The 21,525-nt window shown below is 35.4% G+C and overlaps 2 protein-coding genes and 1 pseudogene across 2 annotated transcripts; 2 read left to right on the forward strand and 1 right to left on the reverse strand.

Annotated features, from left to right (window-relative positions):
* Positions 1-1,443: 1,443 nt before the first annotated feature.
* On the forward strand, positions 1,444-9,499 carry LOC125054629 (lopap-like). The gene is made up of 5 exons (XM_047656637.1): positions 1,444-1,543; positions 3,508-3,658; positions 6,983-7,208; positions 8,100-8,204; positions 9,288-9,499. Coding segments are annotated over exons 1-5 (678 nt in total). The 5' UTR covers positions 1,444-1,541; the 3' UTR covers positions 9,482-9,499.
* On the forward strand, positions 7,829-7,947 carry LOC125054952 (annotated as a pseudogene).
* Positions 9,500-16,392: 6,893 nt separating the features above from the next.
* On the reverse strand, positions 16,393-20,252 carry LOC125054710. Its single transcript, XM_047656739.1, has one exon. It carries the CDS (start codon positions 20,188-20,190, stop codon positions 17,086-17,088), a length of 3,105 nt encoding a protein of 1,034 aa, XP_047512695.1. The 5' UTR covers positions 20,191-20,252; the 3' UTR covers positions 16,393-17,085.
* Positions 20,253-21,525: the final 1,273 nt, after the last annotated feature.

Consider the following 21,525-nt stretch of genomic DNA (forward strand, 5'->3'; position numbering starts at 1 on the left):
TTATATGTTAATTGGTATCATAACAGTATGATAGATTTTCTCGACACCAATCTTACGACGAAAAAAAAAGCCAACATCACGAGGTGTTCCCAGGCGGTCACCCATCCAAGTACTGACCTCGCCCGACGTTGCTTAACTTCGGTGATCGGACGAGAACCGGTGTATTACAATAGCAAATAGCAAAAAAGTGTCGTGACAACTTTTCGTAAGAATTTTTTCCGTCTAGCCCCCTTTCACAACGCGCGATAAGGAACTTCGTTCCAATAACTAAAAGTCAAGTAATAAAATACTTTATTACAACATTAGTTAAGTTATATATATATATTAGCTAATATTTAAAAGCGTAAACGAATGTAAGCAATCATCGCTCATTTGAACCCAAAATGAGCTTTTACTTTTTTTAGTTTTTCCCACACTCATAAATTGTTATATAACATTCTCCTTTCTGATAATGTCCAATAGGTTGACTACACTTATATTGAAGTGTCACTTAGATTTAAGAACCCCAATAAGCCAAGTTAGTTTTTTGTTAATCCAGCGTCGCAACCCCACTACCCCTAATGTAAGTTTAAAGCTCATGTATTAAACGATTGAAGCCAGTCGACAACCAGCTTCAAACAAAGAGTTTTATTTATTTGAACATCCCTCCAACAACCGCCATCGAACTTAACTGGTAACGACTTGTTTTTAGTCGAAATCTTTCTTCATAAAATAACATGAATTCTTTCATTATATTATATTCATATTGTTGTGTTCAACATTCTAGAATACGGTACAGTTGTATGGAGGCCGCATTATTCGACGCATATGTTACGACTCGAGAGATTACAAAAATGATTACTGTGGCATCTACATTTCTCCAGTGGCATCTCGGAAAAAAGTTGCCAACATACGAAACCAGGCTAGCACACTTTGAGATGATGTTTTAAATTGATGTATCGTTTGCATTAAGGTATTTAACAATAAGGTTGATTGCCCCAACCTTTTATCAATTTTAAATTTCGTGTGTAAAAGAGTAGAAAAAAGTCTTCTTGTGTCTATCTTCGTTGTATTTCTCTTCTACCTTGTAATTGACAACTTATTTATTATTTATTTCACTTGATAATTCTGCAGTTCTTGTACTTAACCTTCAGTACGTATTTATTTTATTTTCCTATACTAGGGTTGGCAGAAATCGTTTGTTAGCGATAATGCTCATTGCCTAATAATTCATATAACCTGTTTATTATATGTATGTAAGGTAACGAAGTGTAAATAAATACATAAAAATAGACAACAGATGAAAATATAAACACAGTAATAAAACTGTACATACAAGTACAATACAATGACAAAAACCTTTTAGATTCGTAAATTTAAAAAAACATTATGTGATTTGCATGACTATTATGAATGTTAGTTTATTATAGTTTATCTGCAATAATTTATTTTGCTTATATAGGTTAAAGGTTATCTTTTGTTCTGAGAATAAACACATTAATTTCACTGATCACTGGAATTCCTGGGTTTTGTTAAACATATTGCGTGTTGTTCCCACGAGAATGTAAGTGCGTACTCCTATTTTACCATGCCTAGTGTTGATAGAGGACAAATCTTTGTTTTTAATTTTTTATTTATTTATTTATTACCTTTAACAGACTTATTCTACATCTTAAATTTAATCTACATCTTCTCCATACAAACATTGTGTAAAACAAAAAACCTGGCGATTAAAAAGAGTGGCGGAGAGTTTATTGCCAGTTATTTTCGTCGATTCCACGCCCTTGATTTGAGAACTGGTAAAATTGGAAGCATTTAGCATTTAATTTTTTTTATTTACATTCATAAGTGTACATTGTGTTACCTAAATGAATAAATGATGTTGACTTTTTTACTTTGTTTTTGACGTAGCGCGGATTTCATAATAATATCCTTTAATCTGACATCCAAAATGAACAGTAGTGTAAAGGTGATATCAGACGGTTCATTTCTTGTTCATTTTCACCTTTCATTCGGTACATTTCACTCGAAATGAAATGTCTGAACAAAAAATGAAACACGAGTGCCGAATGAATTCATTAGTGAACCGATCCAACAGTGTTGGATATTGGCATCCGGTATCTTTCATTCCCACTCCGAATGAACGAGAAATGAACGGTCTGAACACTGAGAGAACGTTCATTCGGATTCGGCCATTTTGTTTCGAGTGCTGTAGCCGACGGACATCACGTTGTCGACGAAGTTATAACTTTTTTTTTCTGTGTGTTATTATATTGTTTTCATGCGGCAAAATGGTGTTCAAGTGGAACGATCAAAATACATTACTTTTTTGTTTTAAATAAATTTCTTCTTTCAATCCATGGTCGCACCCACCACCGTCGACGTTTTCTTTGCTTCTGTTTTGTCAACTCTTTGATTAAATGATCACAAATTAAACTAGTTCCAAGACGTACGACTTCATTCGATGACATATTTAAAAGAAAGAACAATGAATGTTCATTTCTGTATCATTTCGTCTAAGCCGTGTGAACATAGAATGAAAAAAAAATGAAGCATTCACTCGAGCGAACAATCATTCGAGTGAACCGTCTGATATCACCTTTAGTGGCTCACGTTCGTTCATTAACACGTGTTTAAACGATGAACGGTCACTAGAACGCCAATATTATAAATCGGTCTATGTGAGGCACATATAGATATTATTATTTATTCATATATCACAATGAGCAATAATATAATGAAGTACTAGTACGCCAATTACAAAAAATATTCTAAATTTAAATATATTCATAACAAGGGCATAGAATGGATGAATTTAACAGTCAAATTATGTATTACGAAAAAATCTAGTAAACATACACAAATTCTGAGGATATCCCAATGATTAAAACACTAATTATTCCAACCAGTGTTTCCCAACTTTAGCTTTTCTAATACTCTTATGACAATCCCTATGTAACATACATAATTCATAATATTACAAAACTGAATTTTTCACTTAAGAAAGAAGGTTTGAGGAAGAAATTGTCAACGAAACAGTAAATAAATTTTCAAAACATAAAGAAAAACTGTAATTAAAATTACAAATAATATCCATTTTCGAATAGCAATTAGCAATCAAATTGCTATCTGTGGGGCGTGAGCCCCCACGTTAGGAAACACTGTTTTTTTTTTTTTTAGACAATTCACACCAATTGACCTAGTCCCATGCTAAGCTGGTGAAGCTTGTGTTATGGGTACTAGGCAACGGATATACATACATATTACAGATAGATAGACATATAAATACATATTTAACGCCCAAGACCTAAGCACAACACCAAATGCTCATCACATCGATGTTCGTCTCAGCCGGGGATCGAACCCGGGACCCATGGATTCGCAGTCTTTGGTTGGTTTAGACCAATATCGACTTATCTGTGGCATTAAAAATGTCCAGCAATTGTTTGATTACTCAAGTTAATCCATCAAACCCTTAGCTAAATATAAACTCAGATAACAGGTCATCATTGAATAATTATTGTGTAGGAGTCAATCTTCAAAGACGACTGGGACTGGTCACTCGTGCAATATGTTGATCATATATTGTTTGTGTATATCTCTGGCGTATGCTGCGGAGTTTACGTTACCAGGCGAATGTCCAGATGTCAAAATACACGAAAAACTGGATCATACTAAGGTAAGTTTTTCTTTTTCTGTATGCTGACAAATTATATTACTACTAGCAGACTCGGCCAAGCGTTGCTGTGGCTAAGGTTTTTGTTATATTACATAGTAGTAAACTATTCAAGGGAAACGGTAGGAGAACACCAGACATGGGGACCACCATGCTTTTTTGATGGTTATACCATTAAATTGTAGCTTATGTGAAACGTTGGTACTTTCAACACAGCGCCATCTATTAGAATTGTGACTGTCAAGTAATAAACAAATAATTTGCAGTAAAATAATATTGCGGATATAAATTAAGATGTAATCTTATCTTTTAAGTTAGATTAAACTGCACACGGTGTACAAATTTGATTTAAATCGGTTAAGTATTTTAGGAGTCCATAGCAAACAAACAACGTGACGCGTAATTTATACATATTAAGATTTGTCACGGTCACGTCTGTAACGGTGAAATAAAATTCTATGAAAATATTTCAAAATAAAGAGCCACATATAATATCTTGTATAAGCATAAATAAAATTAATATTCAACAAAATATGCTAACTGTACAAAATCTAAATCTCCGTAAAGCTAATACATTATAGTACTTGGCCCAGTGTTCATGTGAACAGTACTGTCAGAGTACTCTTACTGGCAGCACTTCATGTGAAGCCCGACACTTTAAAACGAAAGACGTTTGATTGTGATTGGGCAAGCGGATGTGATATCATGACTCAAGACTCTGACCAATCACAGTTAAATGGAACGGGCCGTGGAATAGTCTTTTGTTTTACACTCTCTCTCCAAAGCTAAAAAACTTAAGAGTGTTTATTAAAATAATCGCGAATTTATTACAATATAGATTACTCGATCTTTCAAGTTAATTAATGTAATAAATTCGTGCAAGAAAACTCCAGGCGTTTTCCCGTAGTCAGGGAATATACATAAACAAGTTAGAATTCAGTTAAAGCACTTCAAATTATTCACGTTATTAAATATGTCGGAACAATGACATATCTTAATATATATAAATTACGTGTCACGTTGTTTGTCCGCTATGAACTCCTAAACTACCGAACCGATATCAATCAAATTTGCACACCGTGTGTAGTTTGATCCAACTTAAATGATAGGATAGCTTACATCTCAATTTATACCCGCAATATTATTTTATTGCAGAATATTTGTTTATTATTTAACACAATCACACTTCTAACAAATGGCGCTGTGTTGAAAGTAGGTACCAAAGTTTCACATAAGCTACAATTTAATGACATAATCACCAAAAAAGCATGGTGGTCCCCATGACTGGTGTTCCCCTATCGTTTCCCTTGAATAGTTTGCTACTATGTAATAATATAACAAAAACCTTAGTCACAGCAACGCTTGGCCGATCTGCTAGTATTATATGTAAAAGGGCTTAAAAATTAACGTCAAAGTCACATTAGTTCAAGACACAATACAACTAGTTTATTTGTTTTGCCAATAGTGCTAGATCCATAGTCATTATTAATATTAATAGTTAGCACTTTAAACTTTTCAAAATAAAAGACAATCAATATTAAATCAATCATTTGCCATCGTATTCGAAGAACGAGTAAACGAAGTCTCACAAAACTTGTCTCAAATTTGGATCTTTTCAATAGTGAAATCCTCTCTAATCTATGGCACTCCAGGGCCGAGAAGCAACCGATCTTCTGTTGCATTTGTTCCTTGCCCTGTCTCAAACACAACTAAAACGTCGACAATAAGGGGTCAGAGAAGAGCTTGATGCCTGACAGTGCCTCTGAGGAGAAGTCTTTCACAGAAGTATTTCCGAACCAATTCGACTTAGGGTCCTTCAAGAAAAGAGCGTACCAATTCTTGATAGGCCGGCAACGCACTTGCGAGCCTTCTGGCATTGTGAGTGTCCATGGGCGGCGGTATCACTTAACATCAGGTGAGACTCCAGCCCGTTTGCCTACTATTACATAAAAAAAAGTCTTCACTTTATGGTACTATCCTCAGTTCGATTGAGCGGTCGAACATAGCAGAAGCCTTTCACAAAGTAATCACTAGAGTCGAAATGAAATCGGCGGATTCCAACCAACCAAAAAAAACCTTAATGTGTAAAGGTTACTACACAGTCAATGACTACCTGGAAGATAAAAACGCTTGGCAATAGTTCTAATTATATTCTTATAATTTGATTTGTTATCTTTGAAGTGGTGAATGTGGTAAATCACAGAACAGATTTTTAATTTTTTTTACTTATGTAACTTTAATGACGTTGTGGTTTATGACATTTTCCTTTGAATCATTGTAATGTAAAGGGAGGGCAAAACTTGCTGAGTTTCTTGCCCGTTCTTCTAAGGCCTCCAAGGCCTCCTGGTAGTTTTGCGAACGGATGGCGTAGTCCTGCTCTTTCGTGAATTTTGTAAACGTTGTTGACATTTATAAGCATGCTCTAAGAAGCATCTAAATTGAATAAACGTATTTTGATTTTGATTGACTAATTTATGCATGCAATGGTGATGGTAGCTTTCCTTACGTCGCGATTTTGAATTATTTATACGCAGGTCCTATTTTTGTTAAACATTCAGGTCGTGTAAGACATTGTCCTAGTTTTCTTTGTCTTTATTCTTACAATCGGTGTTTCTCCGTCATTATTTAGATGCCCTAGTTCCTGTCGTATCTTTGCCTGGCTTTCTCTATCTTTGCGTCAATTACCGACTAGTGTACCGGTTTTGAACTGAATTGACTTTGACTTTGATAATTAATAAGCCATGTGGCATAATACGCAGTGTTGGCCTAGTGGCTTCAGCGTGCGACTCTCATACCTGAGGTCGTAGGTTCTATCCCCGGCTGTGCACCAATGGACTTTCTTTCTATGTGCGCGTTTAACATTTGCTCGAACGGTGAAGGGAAACATCGTGAGGAAACCGACATGTCTTACACCCAATAAGTCGACGGCGTGTGTCAAGCACTGGAGGCTGATCACCTACTTGCCTAAAGGTGGGAACTGACCAACGTTACGAGGTGTAATGTAACATGTAATATAATGTTACACAGCGAGCATTCGTGCAGTCGGTACGTCATGTTACGGGGAACGTTACGTTACGTTACGGGGAAACACGACGTACTGACTGCACGAATGCTCGCTGTGTAACATCACATTACATGTTACATTACACCTCGTAACGTTGGTCAGTTCCCACCTTTATAGATTTATAAATGCTCATGAAACAGATTCAGAAATTTGAGGCCAAGACCGAAACAGGTTGTAGCGCCACAGATTTATTTTTTATGTGACATAATGACAGCTGAAAGTAACGACATTGATTGGACAAATATAATAAATGATTTCTTCAGTTTTCAGGAGTTTGGTACAATGTGGCCAGCTATGCAAGTGATGGACGCAGCATTTATGATTGCGCTTCCCTGGACTTCCAAGAAGACAACCTCGGGTATACATTAAGAGAGACATATGTTGATGTTGACAATGGTAACAGGACGCAAAAGTCGTATTTCGCTAGAGTCGACCCTACTTTTGATGCTGGGAATAAAGCACAGTTTATTGTCAGTCATGAAGACGGAGGTATGTTATGTTGATCGAAAATATAAAGCACATTGTCTGTACTCAAAATCGTTCAGTATTCCAATAGTATAACTATTGGAACTAAGACGGTGATATCGTACTATTACTAATTATTAAACTCCTATGATTATATTTATCTAAGGAATGATATTAAGATGCATATGGCCATTAATACTTCCACTTGGATATATGTTCCTTTTCAAATATTTGAGACTTCAATAAATTATTTTGCATAAAATATAAAATACTAATATTTCATAAATTCTCTTTACAAAAGTTTAATGTCTATCACCCTTCTCACTCTCTCTAAATCGGTGTCAATTGCTCTCTCCCGTTTCTTCGACAAACACGCTGCACATTTACGTGACGTTCCGTAAAAAAATTACCCTTATGCGCCTAAAGAAATTGCTCAAATTGAAAATGGGCCGGTCACACTGCCAGCGTTGTGATGGCGGAAATGTTAAAAAGGTCCATACTTGGAATGGCCTAGTGGCTAATTGGAAAATAACAGCGAAGACGAAATTTGTAGGATGCCATCACTCCTTTCATTCAATAACAACACTCGAATAAACGCTATTTTTCTCGTATTATTTATTTATTATCTTACGAAAAGTTGTCACGACACTTTTTTTGTCTATTGTAATACACCGGTTCTCGTCCGATCACCGAAGTTAAGCAACGTCGGGCGAGGTCAGTACTTGGATGGGTGACCGCCTGAGAACACCTCGTGATGTTGGCTTTTTTTTTTTTTCGTCGTAAGATTGGTGTCGAGAAAATCTATCATACTGTTATGATACCAATTAACATATAAATTAATCGAAAGGAATTTCGTTCCATCCGGGTGTCCCTTGACACCTCTAAAGTTTTTTTATTAATTTGTATATTTTTCAGATAAAGTGCTACAGTTTCCCTTCTTCATATTATCGACTGATTATGACAGCTACGCTATCGCCTACACCTGTAAAACTTTGAAAAAGAAAGTTAGAACACACTATGGTATGTAATTTTTTGTGTATATTAGTATACGTAAATTATTAATTACATTCCAGATGTAATTTTATTTACAAACTGGACATACATGGATAATTGGATTTATAAAACAAATTATTGTTTTACCATAATTGAAAATTTCGCCCTACTAATTGCCATAAAAGTCTTTTTTAGATTTACGTTACTTTTTTTATTCCTATTAAAGATTATATTGTACATGTATATTGTATAAGCTTCGATTATATTATATAGATTACATAAATATATAGATCCTGGACTTTAAAACTGTTAGCTGCGCCCCCTCTTGAGTGATAAAAGAACTATTAATAACAAAACTCATGTGTGTAAAATCTTACTATAATAATATGTTACATCGATAGGTGGCGCTGTTTTAAAAAAGATTCAACTAATTTCAATTACTAATTATGGCCAAATAATAATATATAACTCCACTGAAATTATGTAACCACTTGAGTATAGACTAAAAAATGTCTAATATTAATATAGCTATAATAACTCGTACTACTACTAGATGGCGCTATTATACACATTAAGTCCAGCGCTATAACCTTTCAGGTCTGGGCCTCAGATTTATGAATCTGCTTCGTGTTGTATTTTGAAACAAAAATCGTTACAAAATCTAAGAATCACTATGTATATAAATATTTGTGACGTCGTTTGTAACTTTAAATCTCTACTGCTCAAGCATTACCTGTCCACATCGTACTACTTTACAAATTAATTGAGTTGCGCTTTAACCTTTTAGATCAATTAAAAAAATTATGACGGAAACGTATAATTAGAATTGGCCACTGAAGGATATTTAATATTTGATCATTATTATTACAATTTTATTTTTTATATTTTCATTGATTTTGTAGTAATAATAACTTGATTTTTTTTCTTTTTATAACCATTTGTATTTAACTAATTACAAACTATATTGATTTTTATTCCTTTCACTACAACTTGTTTTAACTTTATATGAGATTATAGATTATTGGTTTATATAAATTATAACTTACTTTTCTATGATAGATAAATACTACAATTACTGTTTCTTTCAGTTATTTATTATTTAATTTTCAGTGTTCACCTGGGTCCTCTCAAGGAACAAGGAGAAACTTCACGGCGAAACCCTGAAGAATGTTGAGACTGCCCTCTCTAAGTACTCGGAGCTGGCTGAGCACAGACAGTCATTTGTTTTAAAAGATTTTAGCGACGCAACTTGCGCATACGCAAATAAATATGAAACAGACTTTTTTACCACTAACTTTTGGTGAATATATGAATAAATATTATCATGTTTTTCATTATTATATACATATTAGACACATATATTTAACTTATATAGGACATAATCAGTTTTTTATGTAAAGGAACCTTATAAAATCGTATAATATATTATAATTCTCCTGCATGTCTTAGTAATGCTTAGGGCATATTATCACATATTTTTGGAACAGTAATGTATTCTTCATTCCTTAAAAATGAAATAAGCTCCAGCGTGTTATTCCTGGATTTATTGAAATTAATAATAATAATAACATTTTATGTACTTCACAATAACACAATACAGGAGAAAAATAAGATTAAATAAATGAAGAAAAAGCATGAAAATGCGGTCTTACGGCAAAAAGTAGTTTCTTCCATACAGACCAAACAAACTGAATATAAAAATACAATGTTGTCAATTGTTTCTTAAATCTAAATTTAGTCGAGGTCTGCGCAGCTGTAGGCAACGCATTTCACAATCGAAAGACAGGGACGGTGAATAAGGAATTAACCTTAATACTTTAACTAAAATCGTTAGAAAATCTAAGAACCAATATATATATATTATACTAGCTGACCCGGCTAACTTCGTTCCGCCTTAATAATAATATCGTTGTTACTTTAGTTAAACTTATTTTAGGATTTCATTAAGGTGATAACTTTTTTTGCAAATAGAGAAATGTTTTATTGCTTGCCATTGCAAAAGAAGAATGGCAGTTACACATTAGGCCTCTTCTCTCTATCGCCAATATTGCGATACTGCATGTTAAAGCACTTTCTGCTTTACAACATTTTTTGATGAGGTAACACATGTTTTCGATCAAGATCAAAGCCTGGTTATGCATCTCCTCATTTACCTCAAGTTTGGAATTTCTTGAAGTGACACGAATTCGACGTAAAATGATGCGTAGTTTTGTCAACAAATGTCACCACATGCCGTGTGCATTCGTAAAATTAATTTATTTATTTATTGTTATTCGATAACTTATCCGATATTTTATTACTTATTCTGCTATTCGGAGTGGGGAAAAATCCATCAAAAAAGACATAACTAACATCGGTCCAGCCGATCTCGAGTTATAAGTGTTGTAACAAACACGACTTTCTTTTATATATATAGATTTGTCGTAACGTCGTTTGTTACTTCCTTTAAATCTCTGTCCACATCGTACTTACTGATGCGAAATTGATCTAAAATTACTGTTTACATGTTCTCTATATATCTTCTATAAACCTTCTTCTATCTTCTTCCTTTTTCTATAAATCTTATCTAATTTTTTTCTCACAATGGTTACCTGGAAGAGATAAGGCCGCCAGTTGCCCTCCATTTTATGTAATTATGTCAATTGAATTATATTTCTGCACATGCCACGAAGTGTTAATAACTAAATAAATAATAAATGTTTGGTTTTTCAGTTTCACTAAAGTTATGTCACTTGCAACAGGACGTTTTAATTTGTAACAAAGAACCAATTGAACACCAATAGATCTGCTAGAAAACGTTTAAGGCGGAAACATACTACTAAAACGCGACGCTACACCACGCCATCCGACGCATGTCAGTACTTATCAATCCCATATATTTAATATGGTCAGGTGCACATATACAACACGCCATGTGATCACACGCGGTAACATCCAATCGATTTGGATCAGCGTGTTGTCGAGTTGTTGACGCCAAGCGTCAAACGTTCGAGTTTTTGGCACAAATGTCAATTTATATACTTACATATTTTTGGATTTATTTATTTGGCGAAATGAACGACCAACAATTAACTGAGTTGGTGAAACAATATTCTGTTCTATATGACATGAGATTAGCTCAATACAGTGACCATACTGTGAGAAATAATGCATGGGAAGAAATAGCGGAACAAATGAATACAAGCGGAAAGTTTTATTAAAATATTATATTACAAGACTTTTGTATGAGTTGCAAGTTTTTAATTTTGTCTACCTTTTCTCACAATATCAAGCTACCACGGAACGGCGCCTTCACCACCTAAATATTCCTTAAATTTGTTTCTTACTGAAAATGCATACTGTGTGGAATTTCTACGAATTGGATTTAAGTAGTGGTGTCGCGTGTTGGTAATGTGCACGATGGACATCGGGTGTCGACACGTTGCGTCGCGTGGCGTTTTAATATTATGTTTCCACCTTTACTCTTTCCCGGTGTTTGAAGACGTGAGAGGGAAAGATTTCGATTCCATGTTCATAATTAAGTGTGTAGGATTGTGAATGTGAATGAATATTGTCTTTGAAAGAACCTTGTCATAAAAAATAAAATTATTACGAAACTGAGACCAAGAATTTAGCTTGTAGCGTACTTGTTTCTTTTGGTGTGCAATAAAGATGGACGGCATTTACGACAGTATACCCGCCTCACCTGCCTCATTTAAAGTCAAGTTATGTTATACAGTTAAAACTATAAAGCACAATCAAGCGAGTGTTACGCAGACAAAAACGCAGCTAGATCGACAAATATACTTTTTAATTCTAATATCTACAATCTATCGTGTAGCTTAGTAGTGGTCACTGACCTGTACTAGTGGTCCAGCTAATAAAATATGTACGTACTATATCAATATTTGCTTCCAGTTGGACTGAATAAACTTTTACTGAATTAATTTTTAATAGTTATAATAGACACTAGATCTTGTTAAAATTGTGTGTATGCCAACTAACAAGTGATAACCCAGAAGTATAGTCACAGATTGCAGCTGTTTAAAATTTGTTATATTTTATATACAAATACTGATCCTTCTGCCTTGCGATTCTGTAACTTACTTTTCGAACTCATACAGCGGTTTTCGCAGCGGCGGTCGCGCTCAAATCAGTCGTGAAGCAGTCATTTCATGATTTGGCATTCTGATAAGGTCCCTACTTGTAGTTTATTGTAACCGCTGTGTGAGTTCGAAAAGTGAGTTACAGAATCGCAAGGCTGGGGCCTGCTTAGTGTCTAATTTAAAGCTATTTTTATCACAGTTTTGAATAACTGTTTAAAAAAATCTAAATTATTATATTGTCTACGGAAGCAATAATTAGATAAGTACGTGTTAAATGCAGACAAACAAAAAATATTCAAATTATATTTAAATGCAAATACTAGTTTTTATACTCGGTGCTAATGAAATTCCATTGTTAGTTGGCGTCTATATTTATTAGGTTTACAAGGCTAGAATTATAATAAGTACATACGTGCTTTTAAATGTCATAAACAAATTAATTATGTAGTTTATTTTACAAAAAAAGCTTTGTGTTGGGTTTTAATTCAATTTAAACACAGATTTAAATTAATTCATTAAAGTATTCCCATAACAGCAGCGTTTCATGGTGAACATGGTGTAATAGTTGCAGCTCCTTACAAACATATTGTAAAACAAAAAACTTGGTGATTAAAAAGAGTGGCGGAGAGTTTATTGTCAGTTCTTCTCGTCCGTTCTACGCCCTTGATTTGAGAACTGGCAGTAAATGTAAAAGTAGAAGCATTTAATATGTATTTCTTTATTGACGTTCATAAGTGTACATTGTGTTACCGAAATGAATAGATCATTTTGAAGTTAAACCCCAAGGAATAATATTTTCCAATCATTATCCTCTAAGCTAATCTACTCCTAAATACTCCTGTATGGTTATGGACAAAGCAGTAAATTTGAAGGCGGTCAAAATAACGCTTTTGTTTGAACTAGACGATTTTATATAAAGCAATGTTTTAACAGAAAATGACTATTGCGCAATCTAGTTCTGTAAAATAAAAATAGGATTTTCAGCTCCACTATAGTTGAAAACTTGCCGCTTTCGTAGTTATGTTCCAATAGAGAGGTTGCGTTACTCCCAGTTTTGTACGTCTAGAAGTATAAAAACATACAGATATCCGAAAGGATGTATTTCTTCTTCAATAATAATATAGTTCTAGAAATATATTCTAGAAAATACGTATTTCAAATCGAAGTAATAATTATTTTACGAGGAATCAAAACCTAGGTCCTTTTAAATAAAAATCAAACAGCTGTCAATAAATATCAAAATATGTTATAATTTCGTATGCAAATGAAAATTAAATCCATAATTACAGTTTAATAATTGAGAGGCTAATATATACCTACTGTTTTTATGACAATAATCAGTTTACGTGACAAAATAAAGGTGCCGATATTAAAATATCAATTGGTATAATAAAGTAATAATTCATCAAGATAGTGAAAACTAAATTTAGATTTTTTAATTTATTAATTAAATTTAAAATAGTTTTTTGACTATTGACGGATTATTAGAATATGAAAGGAAAACGGTGTAAATAAATTAAATGAAAACTTTGGTTTACTAAAAACTTTTTTTTTACTAAAAATTACAAACAAAACACACTCATCTACGTCTAACTTATTCGGCCATTACTGAATATTATTATGTAAGATAAAAATTAATACAAATTATTATATTAGATAATATTTTTTTTTTAAGAAAAGAGCATACTTATAATATATATTCTTTAAAGGGCAGCAATGCACTTGAAAGCCTTCTCGCAGAGTGAGTATTCTGGCATTTAAAAAAAATATAAGAGAATTCTGACTCCATATTGGAGTAAATAATTTTTATAAAATCTAGTTACACAACAATTATAATTTATAATTACAATCAAATATATTTATAATTAATTATATTAATATTTTATATTGGTTTCAATTATATTTTAATTTCACACATTGCGAGTTATTTCTTATCTGTATGACTCTATTAGGGTAATGAATGTTTTCTTATAATCATTAAAAACATAAAATTATAGACGCAAGTTAAGAACGCGGAAATCAAAATGTATTTATGTTACCTTGGTATTTTGATTTTTATTTTTAGTTCTGGTGAAGTCTGAGTTAAAGTGAAAGGTTCTTATAAATACAATATTTATCTAGATCATCTTTATTTATTTAACATAAATAAGCTTCCGACCGCAGCTTCACCCGCTGTATATTGCGGCCTCTTCAACTATAATCGATATATTTCAGTCAATTTATATAAAACCATAATGAAATATACACCTAAACCTTCCCCAGGAATAACACCATATAAATAAAACCAATACAAATTGGGTTGGGATGCTACTTGTGTGGACACGATAGCCCCGTCCCAACTCCCTCGAACCAGCACCAAAGCTGGCGCGGCCGCAGAGCATGTGGAAAATAATAAACGGCTCAAAAATTAGTCTTTCCCCCAACTTAAATTTTGTTCTAGTGGTCTACTCTTGGGCCGTGGGTTAATCAAAGATTTAAGTAAAGAGACAGGTAGAGAGTACCAGTGACTTCAGAGCTGGCGCTTTCCTCGCTCAACGAAATGCTGCGAGCATTAAAGGTATACTGCCACAGCCAAACTTTTTTTGTTTTAATTTTTTTTTCTTCTATTTTTTTTATTATTACCATGGTTAAGAATATTATAAATACTGAATATTTGTGTGCTAAATATTAAGTGTTAATTAATACGTTCATAAATAGATAAACCCACATACAATACACAATATGTCTATGTATTCCTTTCCAAGGTAACATACAGCTTGAGTTTAAGACATACCTTTGTTTTATTGCTTTTTTATTAAAAGTTAAATAACACATCATCTCGCGGCGTAGGTACCTACTTACCGCAAAATATGTCGAAATCATATATCTGTGTCTATATCTGTGTGTATATATTAAGATTTATAATAAGACTTTATTTACATCTATTGTATATACAATATACAAATAGAAAGATATATACAATTTTATTAGACTACGAGGCGGCCCCCATCCGGCAGAAGACATCCATTCTACCATATTTTTTTATGTCCTGTTACATACAAAGGCAAACGGGCTCATCTGATGTTAAATGATACCGCCCATGGACACTCACATTGTCAGGAGGTTGCCAGCCTTCTAAGTAATGGTACGCTCTTTTCTTCAAGGAACCTTAGTCGAATTGTACAGAAAAATTTCAGTGGGCAGCTGGTTCCACATAGTGAATGCCATATTTAATATTTTGCCCTCAGTATCAATTTTTTTCCAGCTAGTCTCATCGGCCATTTGCTCTGTTGGTCTGCCCTTCTTTCTTCCTCCTTTTAGGCCAGGCCAATAGGATCTCTTTTTGACCATCTGCCATCTGTATAACAGGGTACGTGCCCTGCCCATCTCCTATGATTAGCATGCTGGTCAGATCTAATTCATACAAAAATTACTTCTAATAAAACAATTTTTAACCGGATTCAAGTTATGTATTTACAATTATTTTAAATTTAACCGACGTTTCGGGTGCTTTACAGCGTGCGTGGTCACCGTCACTGAAGACAAAAGGTGTTGAATGTTAAAAAGTATCACAGCTGTAGAAAAAGTTGTATTATCTATATTTATTTCCCCGGAGTTGGTATAGACTAAAAGATGGAGGGTTTTGGCAGAAATGGCTCACGGTGACCTTTATTAATATAATTCATTATAATTATGTTAAATAATTGTAAATACATAACTTCAATCCGGTTAAAAATTGTTTTATTAAATGTGTAAAAGTTATGTTAATAAAAGACAATAAAATTACTTCTGTTAAAATGCCATCACATCACACACATCTAGATTCTCTCTTGGTCGTAAAAATATTAGAGTCAATGTTCGATAATTAAATATAACGGACTTTTAAATTGACAAATTGTATATATGAATGCAAAATTGAGATCTTAGGTCAACGAAAATTTGCATAATGTATTGATTGCAATGAACAAAGACCGTAAGGCAACAAACTTAAATTATATCTAGTGTATAAATAACGGAAAATCTAATTAAGACTTTATATCACAGATATAAAGTTTAAATTCGCACTGACAATATATCAATTCGGTTTGACAATACATCAAACTATAATATTTCGTAATTGGAGACGCGGGATGTTACTTTATAAAACTTTATACCTATAAGCTAAATATTTGAAAGTGGTTATATAGTGGACTGTATTTTTTCTTATTGATACCTAATATGATTGCTCAATAATGGACAATGGGAAAAAGAAAGAAAGGATGTCGGCACAGTACCTTGAACCTCGTGGCTTCTTCTAGTGGCTTCTTTCCTCTGTTGTACACCAATGAACAAATCACTTTCACAAATTATACTTAATCAAGTTAAAGTTAATTGAATTTAAGTATAGTTAAAGTTTATAATAAAAAATTAAATGTTTAAAAGAAAAAGGAAGCGTTGCGAGCGTGCGGCGAATAATCAACCATAACGCGGGTCATCAAAATTGTCACTAATTAATTCTTATTAGAGACTCATCGACGTGCGCGCCACCTATAGCCCGTTCCGGAACTAGTACCGTCATAGGATTGGGACAAAATAGGTGGGTGATGAGAGATGCGTCTAGGAATTATTAGGATGGGTATATGTATTGAGCAACCATTATTTAAAATCAAAAATTATTATAAAAATAACAATCCGGCGCAACCATTCCCCCGGGTTTGAAGGGTTGCCTTCAAGAAAAACTAGAAAGTAAATGAATAGCGATATGAAAAGCGATCTAAAGAAAAGTTTATTAAAGTAACTAACTTAACTAACGACTTATACAAATGTAAACTAACTAACCTAACCAATGACCTATACAAATGTAACTATTCGCTAGGTAGGGGACAGAGACGTACTACAGGACGTAGATAGGTACCTGACGCCGTGCGAACGCGGACCACACGTATAACACCGTTTGAACCAGGGAAAACTTCCTCCACTATTCCTAACGGCCAGTGGAGCGGCGGTGCATTGTCAACAATAACTATTACAACATCGCCGTTAGAAATTGGCTTAGCTGATGTGTTCCACTTGTTCCGCATTTGCAATGTATGAAGGTAATCAGACTTCCAGCGCTTCCAAAAGGATTGCACTAGCTTGTCAACTAACTCATGACGCGAAAGCAAATGTAATCTATCTTCTTCGATTTCTCTAGCTGGTAGATACTTTAGCGGTGTTAAGTTTAAAAAGTGTGCGGGTGTTAACGCGAGAGGTTCCGATGGATCATTGGATAGCGTGCGACACAGTGGCCGCGAGTTCATCACTGCCTCGATCTGTGCAAGTACAGTGCTGAACTCCTCGAAAGTTAGAATTTGATCACCTATCACCCGGTATAAATGAGTTTTAAGGCTCTTAATATTGGTCTCCCAATTGCCACCAAAATGACTAGCAGCTGGAGTATTTAATGACCAATCAATGCGAGTTTCAGCTAATACGTGACCAAACTCAGAGTTAAAGTGTTTTGAAACTAAGAAGTCGTGTAACTCCGAAAGCGTGCGCTTTGCGCCTACGTAATTAGTGCCGTTATCTGAGTACACGCGAGCCACGGGACCACGGCGTGATAGAAAACGCTTAAAAGCTCCAAGGAAGCTAGCTGTGCTCAAATCACCTGCAACTTCTATGTGAACAGCGCGGGTGGTTAAACACACAAAAAGACATACGTATGCCTTGAACGATCGAATTCCGCGTCCACGCGAACTACTCACTTTAAAGGGACCCGCGTAATCAGTGCCAGTATGTACGAAGGGTTTAGCGACTGGTGTAACTCGGCAGGAGCGATGATCGGCCATTTCAGGAAAATTTGGTTTAGCGCGGAGTCGAAAACAGGGTAAACATTTGTGAACCCGGCTTCGAATTAAATTTCGAGCGGACAAAATCCAATATTTTTGACGCAGTATGGACATCAATAGCTCCGGACCTGCATGGCAATTCAATTTGTGATAGTAATCCACTATAAGATTCAAAATATGACCTTTCCGAGGAAGTATGAGTGGATGCTTACTATCAAATTTTATATCAGCATTACTCAACCGTCCTCCGACTCTAAGAAGTTTGTTCTGAAGGAATGGCTTGAGGCGCTGAAAAGCAGGGGTACATCGCTTGCCTGTACGTAAGCTAGCGATTTCGTTGAAGAAGTGGGACCGTTGAAGGTCACTCAGTATTAAATTCTCAGCGTAATCTAAATCCGCTGCGATTATAGTACTACGCCGAGGCAATAATTTAACAAAACGACAGATATAAACGACAATGCGTAAAAGCTTTGACCACGATGAAAAACGATTTGCAAGCGTAATTAAAAAACTTTTCTCAACCTTTTCACAGTCTTCAGCAGTGAAAAGAGTTACATGCTTCTTTACTTCTGGAGGCTGAGACACAGTAGATGGATTAAAATCCGTAACAGGCCAAAAACTTGGATCTGATAGAATCCATTGAGGACCGCAGAACCAAAGCGGATGATCAATGATTTGTGCGGGACTAAGGCCACGAGATAAACAATCAGCGGGGTTTTCATGGCCAGCGATGTGATAAAATGTTTGCGGTGGAAATTCATTCTGAATCTTAGAGACTCTATTAGCAACGAAAGTATCCCAACGATGGGGCGAAGAATGCACCCAACAAAGAGCTACAGTCGAGTCTGAGAATGCGAAAACACGATCTATATTAATGCGATTGTTACAAGCATTAATTACATTAGCAATTAAGTTGCTTAAGACTAATATTGCACAAAGCTCGAGACGTGCTAGCGAAACCACCTTACGAGGTGACACTTTAGATTTAGCGCTTATCAGACTAAATGAGTTTTTGCGAAGACCTTGACTGTCTCTTACATGAAAGTACACAACTCCTCCGTAGGCCCTTTCACTTGCGTCCGCGAAGCCCACAACGGTTACAACATCACCGGACGCGATGCCAACATGTCGTGGAATTTTAATTTTTCCAAGAAGAGGAAGTTCCTCCTTAAAACGGGACCACTGTTGAATGATGTGGTCGGGTGGTATATCATCCCAATCACATTCACACAACCAAAGTTGTTTTATGAGAAGTTTTGCGTATAAGACCACTGGTGCAACAAATCCCATGACGTCCCATATCCTAGCGACACACGACAGAATAGTACGCTTTGTACATGATTCAGCGGTTGTACAGATTTTAACACTAAAATTATCTGTTGCGGGTGACCAGCATAGTCCTAGTACCTTATGCGAATCAGAGTCATCAAACTCCTTTACAGCAGAGAGACGATGCGACGGCGTAATAGAATCCAAGACTCTTTGTGAATTGCTTGTCCATTTAACAAGATCAAATTGTCCGGCTTTCATCAAAGCGATTACTTCCGCAGCGGTGGAAATAGCCTCATCTTCGTTGTCAATGCTGTAGACAAAATCGTCCATATACAAACCAGTGTTGACTGTTTGCTGTGCTCGCGGATAAGAAGCACCTTCATCCAAAACTAGTTGCTTTATGGTACGAAGAGCGTGAAACGGGCTAGACTTCAGTCCGAAACAAACGCGGTTAAATTCATAAACCTTCAAGGGTTCTTGCGGCGAAAAGCGATACAGAATGCGTTGGAACCTTCGGTCACATGGCCGAACTCCAATGCAAAGAAACATTTGACGAATGTCAGCGGAGAGAGCGATACGAAATAAGCGAAAATTAACAATAATATGAAATAAGTTTCCTTGCAGATTTTGCCCATTATATAAAATGTCATTAAGCGAGATTTGGGAACTGGACTTTGAACTACCGTCCAGGACGATGCGTAATTTAGAAGTAAGTTTATCTTCTCTTATTATACCATGGTGAGGTATTGTATATGAGGGTAAATTCCGAGTTTCTTCAGTGTCTAGAGGAGCGGGAGAAATATAACCCTTATTTAAATATTCACTAATCACGTTATCATACGCCTCCTTTAATTTAGGTGATGCCTGCATTTTACGTTCTAAACAAAGAAAGCGATTTTTAGATTTCTTAAACGAATCACCTAATGAAAATACATCCCTTTTGAATGGAAGCGCGACCATGTATCGACCATCCGTATCACGGGTAGTCGTGCTGCTATAGATATCTTCACACGCCTTATCATCTGGACTCAATAGTTGCGGGGCGCTTACTTCTTCTATCTGCCAGAATTTACGTACAGCAGCGTCAAGCGGGTCTGTAGCACAACAATATGAGACAGACGCGTGATTATCAACTAGAGCAGGAGCAGAGCCGACAATAACATAACCTAACACGGTCTCTAAAGCGAGCGGTGAGAGACAATCAGACTGACCTTGAACTTTACGAGATAAGAGAAGGTGAGGAAAGATTGATGCTCCAATCAACAAATCAATATCTCCAGGGGCAGCGTAGGTATCGTCAGCTAAAGGTAAATTATTAAAATTGATCAACGACGAAATATCCACAGACACAGTGGGCAAGCGCTCCGTGACCTTGTCGACTACGAGCGAGTCCATGCTAAAACACACACTGAGATCAAAGCGGGAAAAGAATTTCACCGAAACCGAACTTAGAATTGGCTTAGTAGTACCTCCAATCCCTTTAACCACTGAACATGAGGGTTTCTGGTTTGTCTCTAAACCCAACCGCTGGCATAAGCTGCGACTGGCGAAATTACTTTGCGAGGCACTGTCCAATAAAGCGCGCACATTATGTTCCCTACCTTGCGTATCGAAAACAACAACGCGTGCGGTAGCGAGTAACACCGTAGTAGGTGTGCGGGAAGCATTACAATTAGATAAGGAACACAATGTGACGTCATGGGGTTGCGTGGGTATCACCGAAGTTCGCCCTTTATTAGCTGTACTGCTGTCAATCGGATGCAAATAGGGCTTAAGCCTCCGCGGCGTATCCTTATCAGTTTTATTTGCACTACAGCTGTACAGTGAAACTAAGCTCTTCACGCGGCTGTAAAGCCGCTCGAATGCAATTAAACTTTTATATTCCGGAGTCGCCTTATGATTTAAAGATAACAAGCGATTATTATAATCATCTAAGATTTTAATAAAGTCTGAGCGTAACGTTTCAATATTACTACTCGCGTCGAGAAAGTTTTCCCTCATCAAAGGGTCACAATCCGCATCTTTAGATAGGTCAAATACCTCTTGTAAATAAATGAATATTGTATTCCGTTTTTGTTCTAATAATACGAGTTGTATATCTACAGCTAGATCTGTAGATTCCGAAAGCTTATCACTCTTCGGCATTTTGAATTTAAAAATAGCGGTAAAATTATAGTTATTCAATATAATAGAATAGAAAAGCAA

This window comes from Pieris napi, chromosome 12 (assembly GCF_905475465.1).
Source record: "Pieris napi chromosome 12, ilPieNapi1.2, whole genome shotgun sequence".
NCBI lineage: Eukaryota > Metazoa > Arthropoda > Insecta > Lepidoptera > Pieridae > Pieris > Pieris napi.